Below are 10963 nucleotides of genomic sequence, written 5' to 3' on the forward strand. Positions count from 1 at the left end.
TACGCGCAGGCGTAGTAGTGTCTAAAGACGGCCCCAATTAAGGCGTTGGGGGATGTCTCCGCGCCCTGGCGGCTCCTCCCAACTCTGGGAACCCGGGAAAATTTGTGAACTAATCAGAAAAAGCGGAAGGCGGGAGATCAGGGACACTCCCAGCACGCCACCCAATGGAGCGGAAGAGGGCAAATGAGCTGGCCAATCAGGAGTGGCATGGGGGGCGGGTTCGCTCTGCGCGGAATTCGGACCCGGGAATTCCGAAGGCTGGGCTAGTGCTGCCCGCGCGCGGAGACCGCGCCCCTCTAGACCCCGGCTTCCTTGCTGTCAAACAGCTACGGTAGCGCCAGCTCCAGGCCGGAGCCGGAGGGGTCCCGGGGCCGCCGCACAGTCTGGCACTGCCTGGAGAGTAGACTACTTGGAGACTGCACCGCGGTAGATCGGAAACTGGGCTGGGCAGGGGAGGGAAAAGGCTGAGTTTGCCTTGCATGATCTCGGCGAGCTCTTTCTCCTGTTTCTATCCCACCCGGAGAAGCTGGGAAGCCAGAGTTTAGATCTGCTTTGTTAGAGAACATAGGGACCATTTTCATTGCCTTTTGGGGGACGACAGTGGATTCACTTCCCACTGAGGTCCAAGATAACCAGTTAGAGCAATGGATTGGCCTGAAGAGCGAGGAGCGGGCGAGGAGGAGGGTTACCTATTTGGATGAGAAAGTCTGACAGGAAGAAGTTTCTTTCCTCCAAAGTACACTGAGGTGACAAGTTAGTATTGTACAGAAGCAGGAATCCCTATACACACATCTACAGTTTGAATTTCCCTAGAAACTGCCTAATGTATTGTTGCCTTGCACAGATTGAGTCTCCCCGAATACTCTGGCCTGAGGATCCCGTTCAACTAAAGTGTCATAGAACGTTGTTCGTTTTTGCACTGCACTGGGACCTTCCCTGAAATGTTCAGTTGCAAAGCTGCTTGACAGACAATTTTATTTGCATCGCATGGCTAGGCTTCTTGTACTCTGAATTTGCACTACGCAGGTCTGGGTTCTTTTCTGAGTTTTGCTGCTGGCCCCTGGTGAAAACTCAGGCCTGTGCTCAGAGTTTAAATTGCCAAAGTACAGCTCAAATTTGCATCAGACAGTAAGTGAACTTAGGCCACCGTGCGTGGCTCAGGAGTGGGAAAGGCGATGGACTCCTGAAGTGGAAGAGCTGGTGCAGGCGGGGCACCGCCCATGCTGCCCTGCTTCCAGCTGCTGCGCATAGGGGGCAGCGGCAGGGGTGGTGATCTTTACACCTTCCACCCGCCTATCGGGACTGGCTGCACCTATCGCTTGGGCCGTAGGGCCGATCTGTGTGATGTGGCCCTGCAGCCCCAGCAGGAGCCTGGCCTCATCTCTGGACTCCACGCGGAACTGCACGCAGAGCGCCGTGGTGATGACTGGAGGGTCAGCCTGGAAGACCACAGCAGCCAAGGTGAGCAGTAAGCAGGGCAGTCGTGCCTGGGCAGTAGCAGTTCTGGGCTGGAATGATTAAAGGGGCTCCACAGCTACCCTGCCTGCCTCCCAAACTCCCTATCAAGTTGCATGGACAGTTGTAGTCCAGACCTGCATCTTCCCACTAAAGGTGTGCAATGTCAGAAGCTCTCTGTGGCGCTAGCCCTTGACGGGCGGGGAGGTAGATCCAAGGCCTGGGCCATCATTAGTGAAGTATCACAGTAGGGATGTTCTGGGACCATTGGGGGCCAACCTCAGACTTGACTCAGTTTCTAAATACTTTGTTCTTGTCTTAAGGCAGTTATGATACTTGGATTATGTTTTAATAAGCAGGGCATATGTCTTACTCCCTGACTTGCAGGAAATTGCAGTCAGCCTCAAGAGGCCTGGGTTTTGCCACTGTCCCCTGGTGAAACCTCAGGCCTGTCACTTTACCTCTCCGGGTCTCAGTTTCCTCATAGGTAAAATGTAAGGCTTGGTAAGGTCTGTTGTGGGAGTGTTGTGCAGATAACTACAGTTGCCAACATTTATTTAGTGCTTATTGTATCAGCCAGGTACTGTTCAAGTGCATTGAAAGGAAAATGAGGCATAAAGAGGTTAACTTGTCCAGGTAACAGCTGGTAAAGGTGGAGCCAAGATCTCAACCCAGACATTCTGACATATGCCAGTAACTGTTTTTGTGTTGGAGCCCGAGTGACAGTATGTCTGAGAACAGGACCTCAGTGGGACCTCAGCAGAGTGAACGAAGAAGTCCATTTCTTCCATGTGTCCTGTGGGAGGGCGTAAGAAAAATAAACTTGTTCTCCACTCACAAGGAGCTTAATATCTGATGTCACCTGCTGAGGGACTTCAAATGTGAGAATTTGATGACAGATGTCATGTTCTTCCTCATGTTCCCCACAAAACCAAAGGAGGCCAGATTTCTCAAATCTTGATGGTCATTTGTTTTTGTCATTCTCTGTATCTGTCTGGTGCCCTCCATCAACAGGGACTTTGGTCAATAATGTCCGACTCCCAAGGGGTCACAGACTGGAGTTGAGTGATGGGGACCTTGTGACCTTTGGCCCTGAAGGGTCCCCAGGAACCAGCCCTTCGGAGTTCTACTTCATGTTTCAGCAAGTCCGAGTCAAACCTCAAGATTTTGCAGCCATTACCATCCCGCGGTCTAGTGGTGAAGAGGGAACAAGGGCTTGTTTCCGGCCTATGCTGCCCCCCCAGGGGGCCCCACAGCGCCCCCTCAGCACCCTTTCCCCTGCCCCAAAAGCCACGGTGATCCTCAATTCCATCGGCAGTCTCAGCAAGCTCAGGCCCCAGCCCCTTACCTTCTCCCGGACTGGGGGTGGGCAACAGAGCCAGCCTGTTCCCACTTCCCCTAGGGAGGTGGGGACCACCCCTTCTGCCCCACCCCAGAGAAATCGGAGGAAATCAGCTCATCGAGTGTTGGCAGAGCTGGATGATGAAGGGGAGATGCCCGAGAGCTCTGCATCAGCCTTTATAGAGCCCAGGAAGAAACTCCGTGTAGAGACTACCCCACGGACACCTGGTGGGTAAGTGGAGAGAGATCTCTCAATTTGTAACTCCCTTTGGTTCCTTTTTAGAGCCCCAGGCTGGGAGGTGGCCCTCTGCTCTGGGCATAGGAATGGGGATGAGGATGGGGGTTGGGCAGACATGAGACAGATGTTGGATCAGCAAGACCTGGTCAGCTCTACTGTTCAGGTTCACGTTTAGTCCAGTGAGCCTATCTAGGTTCATTCTGTGATTATCCAGGGGCAAGTTCTGGGCTGTTTCTACAGGTTTCCAGTGACCCTGGTTTTTGTGTCACTTTGTTCAGAAACCGACATGGACGTCCTTGGAAGCAGTCAGTGAGCACACCCAGGGCTCCCCCTGCAGTTGGGGGTGGGGAGCCCTGCGCAGCCCCTCGTTGCTGCCTGCCCGAAGAAACAGTTGCCTGGGTTCAGTGTGATGGTTGTGATGTCTGGTTCCACGTGGCCTGTGTTGGCTACAGCATCCAGGCTGCCAAGGAGGCTGACTTCCGGTGCCCAGAGTGTCGTGTAGGCATCCAGACCTAAGGCCCACCAAGGTACCAGGAGGACAGAGAGCTGGTATCTCCAGGCCATGGGTGGACACAGTGGGGCACCAATGGGTCTTAAGAAATAGCCCCTTCTTTCCTTGTCTCCCCAGGAAGGAATGACTAAGGGAAGTGTCCATTGCTATGGATACTGATTCAAGGCATGAAGGAGGCCCTCATGACCCAGGTGATCGAGGAGATGGTTTCCTGCCAAAGATCTTTGCTGCCTCTGGAAGTTGCCAACAAGCTGGAAGTTTCATTACAAGCTTAGGTTCTTATTGTCATAGGCACTAGAATGTCTGTGGTCATAGTATCCATAATTGCAGAAGTCATGCCTGAGCAGATAAAAGCCTCAGACTTGGGAACAAGTGAATGCTTAATATTTTCGGATGGCATTATAAGGCATTCTGGGAAAACGTAGGGCACAGCCCCAAAACTTTTACATTGTGGATAAACCACTGCCACTGACCATGATCTTGACCTGGCTTTTCAGAGCTTTGCTTCTATTTCCAAATAAAGAATAAGCTTCGTTCGCTCTTAGATATTTATTCTTTTTGTGGGTCTGATGCTCACTCCCTGCTTTCCAATTCTTGAGAATGGTATGTTCTGAAAAACTAATTCAGACTCAGGAGAAGAGAGATGAGCAGACAGGGCAGAAAATTATGAACCTGCTCACTTGATGTGGAATGGGCTGGAGGTGTGAGACTGGAGAAAAGGTAATTAAGGTTTCTAGATTTAAAGGAAATCAGATCCACTGCCATTAAAGTAAGGTGGATGGTCTGGTCAAGTCCATTAGGATGGCAGAACCTTTACAACTTTCACAAGTACTACTGTGGAAGAGAAAACCTGGTACACCAGCTAAAGTGGATGCTGACCTGGTCCAGTGTGGATCAGCCTAACCCACGTACAGTACAGATCCCCTTTTGTGAGCCTTAAATCAGGCCAATATACTGTCAAAATGAGGTTTCTGTAGCTCATATTATGAAAGCCCCATCTTGACCTATTGCAATCTTTTATGTCCATTCCTTTCTATTCCTACTTAGATTTACCAACCCAAGTTTCCTTCTTTTAACATCAAGGAAACAGCTCCAAGCAAGGGCCCCAATTACCCCCATGAAGTAATGGCAGAGCCAGGACAAGAACGTGGGGATTTGAGGAGTCACTCATGGACAAAGTAGGCCAAGACCTTAAGTGAAAACCAAATGGACTTTGGGATCAACAAAGCACATGATGGAGTTTCTACTTGGGGTAATATATAGAAGGAAAGTATTTAAAGATGATTCCTTGGGGCACCTTGGTGGCTCAGTCGGTTAAGCGTCCGGCTTCAGCTCAGGTCATGATCTCACAGTTCATGGGTTTGAGCCTCGTGTCAGACTCTGTGCTGACATCGAGCTCAGAGCCTGGAGCCTGTCTTCAGATTCTGTGTGTGTGTCTCTCTCTGTGACCCTCCCCTGCTCATGCTGTCTCTCTCTCAAAAATAAAAACATTTTTAAAAATTAAAAATGCTTAATATAATGCCACTAAGGATACTTCTAAGAGTGGGGAAAGCAAAAAAAAAAAAAAAAAAAAAAAGGCCAGCTCCTAATAGGGAATAGGCTATAAAAATGAGGTATTCCATTCAGATTTCCCCAGGACTGCAAATCACAGGCTCTGAAGAACTAGTTCATATCTATAGGGACCTTCTACAAATAAATAATAAGTTCTAACACTGGCTCTCCCGCTGGTATTGTGTGACTGACAATTTAAATGGCACCTTGATTTCAGGGTTATTGGGGTCCAAGAGCTACTAATATAAAACTATTGGGTATCCCCAGCCTCTCTTCCAACCAAAGGAGGACAAACCAAATACAAAAGTATCCACCCACTGTGTCCCGGGCTTCTTTATTTAAGAAAGTGATAAGTGATGTGGGGATTAAAAAACAAGAGCATCCTTCAACCTCACCTTCCCTCCAACCTGTACCCCCTGAAATGCCCTGCCCCCACACCCTTTGTGTTCCCAAATCCTTTCTTAGTGAATGAAAAACTGAATCCCAAAGCCCTGGTACAAACCCCAGGTTCTCTTTCCCTAGCTATCCCCCTTCCTCTGGCCCCCTTTCTAGGGAAAGGCTGACACCTCAGTTTGAATGCATGGGAGAGCCCAGAGTGGTGACAGACACAGAGGGAAAGGCTTCACCCTCAGGGAAAGGGACTGAGGAATACAGTGTGGTGAAGTGAGGGCTTCCATAGCCTGGGGTACCAAAATGGGGCCCCGGTGCCAGAGGAAAGGATACTGGCGCCCCTGGGAAAGGGGACCCAGAAGCCTCAAAATCCTCTCGTTGCGAATAGTCACTGCTTGATCGTTTGCCCTTCTGGCGGCGATTGCAGAACCACACTCGGACCACCTGGGATGGAAGATACAAGGTAGAGTGACATTCAATCATGAACTCCAGAAGGTGGGGCTAGCTTTGCTTAGTCATTTGGCCCAAAGCCAACAGATCTGGAGTGGTTTAAGGATAAGAGCCAGAGCCAGGGAAAGGGAGGTGGGGACTGGGGAGGAGAGGGAGCATAGAAGGACAGGGCACTCACATCCTTCTCCAGCCCGAGCTGCTGGGCAATGTGGCTGATCTGCTGCAGGGTGGGTTTCGGGCACTGCAGGAACATGTTCTCCAGGTTGCCTCTCACTCGGTTCTCAATACTTGTTCGCTTTCTCTTCCGGGCCTGCACAAGCGTCTCTGCTTTGCATATCTGGTGAGGTGGGGAGAGAGTGACAAGGGAGGAAGATGGAATGGCAGCCTTTGAGCCTGCTGAGCACCATGAAGTCAGTGACTCAAGAGCAAATTGCTAAGGTGGCAGTGCCTGGACGGGTCACCTGCAGCAGTTGGTAGGGAAAGAATTCTGGAAGGGTGGTTGTAGACAGAGGACTCTGGATCTCCTTCCAGCAGAACTGAGAATTCCACTCCATCCCATGGAGGACCATTGCCCCAGGAGGGAGAGCCGGAAGCCGTGGATGGAAGCATTGAAAACCAGGCTAAGACTCAGCAGAGCCCTGAGGATCCCTGTCCCCCTTACCTCCTGCAGATTTTCGTTGTTGTCAGCTTCCTCCACCCACTTCTGCAGCAGGGGCCGCAGTTTACACATGTTCTTGAAACTGAGCTGCAAAGCCTCAAAACGGCAGATGGTTGTCTGGCTGAACACCTTCCCTGGGGAGACAGGTAGAAAGAGAAGTAAGGTGAGGCAGAAGGCAATACCTTCGTGACCCCAAGACTCAGAGACTCCCCACCTTTTCCTGCCTTTCCAAGATCCTACATCAGGGTCCCACTTCTTCCCAGAGGAAACTCAAGGTCCTAGTATTTTTCCCCCTTCCTCTCTACCCTCCCCTCTTCATGTGTGGGGATAAAGTCCCCTCCTGAAACACCCTTCCTTCACTCCCTGGTGGGAAGAAAAGCCCTGAGTTCAGGCATGTTCTTCCAGGGGAGATGTGGTCCCTGTGCTCTGTGTCAGGACATGCTGAGGGAGACCCACCAAAGAGAACCCCCAGGGTGAGCCCCACATCGGCCTGAGTATATCCCAGGGTGATCCTCTTCTGCTTCAGGAGCTTCGCAAATTGTTCCAGGTCTTTCTGCAGAGCTTTGATATCCTGGGACTACATTTATAAATGAAGGAAGAGGACATGTGAGAACACAAACACACCAGTTGTCGATCGCGATCCCCCTTCCCATCTGGGCCCCAAGAATCTGACTGTAGCCCAAGGAATGGTGTGTGCAAGTATCTGCATCCAGATTGCCCACCAAATATCTGTAAGTGACCTATCTACAAGCAGCATTCCACCCCAGAAAGCAACACATTGGGTAGATGCAGAGCACCATTCACGCACAGATGGAAAGGCAGGCCCTGGCCTCCATGAGAATGAATACCTGTCAGGTAATGAAGAAAGCTGCTGCCTCTTAGCTCATTTCATTCCCACAAAACCTTCTTGACTCAAATTATCACACCAGTTTGAGGCAGCTGAGACTAGAAAACTAAAGGGCACAAGTCTCTAATTCTCAATATGCTCTCCCCCAGCTTCCTCCCAAGGTATGACACGGCAGGCACATACACAAACACACTACAAAAAAGGTGTCAAAAATGGTACGAATTAAGCAATGGGTAGACAGTGGTAGACGGGTGCTCATTTAAAAAAATCTGATGACTCCTTATTTGTACTGTATCTTTTTGAGACATACAGGGATTCTCATTGATTAATTCAACAGATTTATTGTACACTTTCTATTAGCCAGCAGCTACCTAAACCAGACAAGAAGTCCTGGCCTCAGGGGGCTTCCATTGTAACATGGAGACACAAATAAGTTCCAGTATGTTACTGTGGTAGAAGCACTATGGAAAAAAATACAGCAGGATGGAGGATTAGAGTACAGCAGGGTAGGGGACTGAGGATGGTGACAATTTTAAATAAGAAAGTCAGAGAAAATGATACTTGAGCAAAGGGAAAGAACCCAATGGAAAGACCTGCAGTGGCAAGACCTGTGTGGCTGGAGGAGGGTGAAAGATAGAAGATATGGGGAGGAGCCCACAAGACAAAGGGAAGAGCGGGGCAGATCTTGTGGCTACTGCAGTGAGAGTGAAATGGAAAATGGTTTTGTGGAGGAAAATAATCTGATTTTAAAATGCTCACTCCAGGGGGGCCTGGATGGCTCAGGTCATGATCTCATGGCCGTGGGACTGAGCCCTTATTTGGGCTCTGCACAGACTGTGGTGCGTGCTTGGGATTCTCTTTCTCCCTGCCCCTCCCCAGTCATGCACGCACGCACTCTCTTTCTCTCAAATAAATATTTAAGAAAATGAAATTTGGGGGGGCCTGGGTGGCTCACTTAGTTGAGTATCCGACTTTTGCTCAGGTCAGGATCTCAGTTTGTGAGTTCGAGCTCAGAGCCTGCTTCGGGATTCTGTGTCTCCCTGTCTCTCTACCCCTCCCCAACTTGTGCTGTCTCTATCAAAAATAAATAAATGTAAAATTAAATAAATAAATAAAAACAAAATAAAAAAAACTTTTACTCCAGAGGTACTGGGGCGGCTTAGTCAGTTAGCATCTGACCCGTGGTTTTGACTCAGGTTGTGATATCAGGATTTTTGAGATCTTCGCTGACACCACAGAGCCTGCTTGGGATTCTCTCTGCACCACCACCCATTCCCCCCCCACCCCCGTGCTCATAGTCTCTTTCTCAAAATATATAAATAAAACTTAAAAGAAATAAAAATAAAAACAAAATGCTCACTCTAGTTGATATGTTGACAACAGACTAAGGAGGAAATGAGGGTATGACTCTTAACAACTACAGTAACCCCACACAGAAGGTGGTGGCTGTAGTGATTGCTTCAGGGTGTATTTCCAAGGTGAAGATAGCTGTGCTTCCAAAAGATGGGATGTAGAATGCGAAAGGAATGAGGACCGGTTGGGGATGGATGGGGTGGAGTTCACGGAGCCATCACAGCAGGAGACAGAAAATGTGGCAGTCCGGTCCAAAGGCATTTGAGCTTGAGGGTGGATGAGAGGAAGGAAAGGAAGATAGAGCAGAGGGTGATGGACTGAGCCCTGGAGCACTCCAGTGAAGCCGAAACGTTTGTGCAGTTTGATCAATCACATCAAATTCAAATTCCGTTCCCAACTTCTGCTCAGTCCATGCTTCAGATCTACAAATGTTCTCAGCTTCCCATAATAGCTTTTCCAAATCCTACTTTGAGAGTTTGAAATAAAGTAACCCCAGTTCAGATCTTAACTTCATCATTTAGTAGTTCAGACCCGTGAAATAGGCTAATAATGCCTCCCTGGGAGATTTGTGGTGGTTTAATGAGATAATGATGTAGGAACTGAGCCACACAACCAGGCACTTAGGAAATGGACCACAATTGGCAGCCATTATTATTCAAGGCTCAGCAGTCACCTCCTACAAAGTCTAGGGCCACTCGGTCGGTAGAACCGCTCACACCTCCTTCGGTGAGGTCTAAAGTCTTAGTACTTGATCTCTAATTGTTTACACTTGTCTCTTGGGAGGACTGGAAGATACATCCTTAATAGTCCTCAGCTGGGCTGGACGAGAAAGTCTTTCAATCCCTCAGCAGACCCTACATTTGGGGGATGGCCTGGAGAGGACTTCTTCCACCAAGGGGGTGCCAGGGTGTGCACGTTGCATAATGGTGACTCACTGGCCCCGAGGCATAGGTCAAGGGAAGACAAGCCCTAAACTTGACGGGAGGAAAACCCAACCCCACACGTCCACACACACAGCACAAACAGGAGCTTCTATCAGAAATCAGTCACACCCTAGACTTTCAGGAACAATAATGCTGGGATAAGCACGGTTTTTGCCCTCAGGCCACTTAACCCTAAGGCCAAGATCCTGAGTCTGGTAAGGATCAAATGTTCAAGGAAGGCTAAGGGTGGGAGAAGGAACTCAAACCCCAAGCTGCGCCTGGTACTGGTCTGGTAATAAATGAGTGATTGGACCCTGGTCAGGCCAGGCCTAGTGGAAAGGTGCTACTTGACAAGGGCAGGGCAGGAAGCAAAGCCAGCCTGGGGCAGCTTCCGACTCCCCGAGGGTGCCCTGCCCTCACCTGCTCCTTTTCTCTGAATTCTGGCTTCTGCTTCCCACCTTGCCCTTGCTCTCAGGCCACACAGCCCTCTTCGCCTGAGACGTCGCCTCTGCCTGCAGCCCTCTTGGTTTCAGGCCTAGGCAGCCACCACCCGCTCCCTGGCCGCCCCCTACCAGCCCAGCCACCCCCTCCGGCCCCATTTCAGTTCACTCGCCTCCTCGGTGTTCTGCTCCAGCTTCTCCTTGTCCGGCTTCACGGCCCCAGGTGTGGCAGAGCAGGGCTCTGGGGAGGCCCCCTCGGAGCTGCTCTCCACCCCGGCTCCTCTTTCGCCCTCTGGCTGAGAGGTCTCCAGGCCGCCTTGGGGCACCAGCCCCACTCCAACCTGAGGCCCACAGTACGTCATCCCCCCGCAGAACTCATACGGCGGGGGGCACGGGGGAATCCCCCACACCTCAGCGCCCGGCCCAACGCCGGGCCCGATTCCTGACCCGCCGGGAGGGCCTTGGAAGCTCAGCCAGGTCCGAGGGTCAACCCAGCCGGGCTCCGGCCCTCCCGGCGCATCGCCTCCACCGCCCGGCGGGGGCGAGAAGGCCAAGTCGGAAGCCAGGTGTCCCGCCATGGGGAACGGAGGCACCCCAAGCCGGGGGCCTGGAAAAATGAGGGCTCTCCGAGGGACTGCTCAACACCTCTCTCCCTCCCCAATCCCACCCACTAGCCTTGACCTCTGGCCCCGCCCCCTGGACGGGTGGAGGTGACGGCGGTGGGGGTGGGAGAAACTGAGGCGAAGGGTGTTTGCCTGACGGTGGCGGTGGTCTGTGGAGGGGATGGAAAGCCAGGGAGCTCCAGC

General features: G+C 51.1%; 2 protein-coding genes across 3 annotated transcripts; one reads left to right on the forward strand and one right to left on the reverse strand.

The window, feature by feature from the left end:
- Positions 1–223: 223 nt before the first annotated feature.
- On the forward strand, positions 224–4097 carry TCF19 (transcription factor 19). Of its 2 annotated transcripts, XM_029944348.1 has the most exons (5): positions 224–426; positions 845–1461; positions 2470–3028; positions 3313–3561; positions 3663–4097. In XM_029944348.1, the coding sequence occupies exons 2-4, from the start codon at positions 1221–1223 to the stop codon at positions 3548–3550; spliced, it is 1038 nt and encodes a 345-aa protein (XP_029800208.1). In that variant the 5' UTR covers positions 224–426; positions 845–1220; the 3' UTR covers positions 3551–3561; positions 3663–4097. The 2 variants fall into 2 exon arrangements, with proteins under 2 accessions (XP_029800208.1, XP_029800209.1); XM_029944349.1 differs by lacking the exon at positions 3663–4097 and having other exon boundaries at positions 224–1461; positions 2470–3024; positions 3313–3378.
- Positions 4098–5414: 1317 nt separating this feature from the next.
- Positions 5415–10735, reverse strand: POU5F1 (POU class 5 homeobox 1). Its single transcript, XM_029944831.1, has 5 exons — positions 10331–10735; positions 7051–7171; positions 6598–6728; positions 6115–6273; positions 5415–5930 (listed from the first exon to the last, which is right to left on the reverse strand). Exons 1-5 carry the CDS (start codon positions 10733–10735, stop codon positions 5664–5666), a joined length of 1083 nt encoding a protein of 360 aa, XP_029800691.1. The 3' UTR covers positions 5415–5663.
- Positions 10736–10963: the final 228 nt, after the last annotated feature.

Source organism: Suricata suricatta, chromosome 7 (assembly GCF_006229205.1).
Source record: "Suricata suricatta isolate VVHF042 chromosome 7, meerkat_22Aug2017_6uvM2_HiC, whole genome shotgun sequence".
NCBI lineage: Eukaryota > Metazoa > Chordata > Mammalia > Carnivora > Herpestidae > Suricata > Suricata suricatta.

Excerpts from the sequence above, each read along its gene's own strand:
- TCF19 (XM_029944348.1), top strand. The coding sequence starts at position 1,221 with ATGCTGCCCTGCTTCCAGCTGCTGCGCATAGGGGGCAGCGGCAGGGGT. Across the intron at positions 1,462-2,469 it reads GGAAGACCACAGCAGCCAAG|GGACTTTGGTCAATAATGTC; the intron begins GTGAGCAGTAAG and ends CTCCATCAACAG. Across the intron at positions 3,029-3,312 it reads ACCCCACGGACACCTGGTGG|AAACCGACATGGACGTCCTT; the intron begins GTAAGTGGAGAG and ends CACTTTGTTCAG.
- POU5F1 (XM_029944831.1), bottom strand. The coding sequence starts at position 10,735 with ATGGCGGGACACCTGGCTTCCGACTTGGCCTTCTCGCCCCCGCCGGGC. Across the intron at positions 7,172-10,330 it reads TGGAGCAGAACACCGAGGAG|TCCCAGGATATCAAAGCTCT; the intron begins GCGAGTGAACTG and ends TTATAAATGTAG. Across the intron at positions 6,274-6,597 it reads ACAACGAAAATCTGCAGGAG|ATATGCAAAGCAGAGACGCT; the intron begins GTAAGGGGGACA and ends CCACCTCACCAG.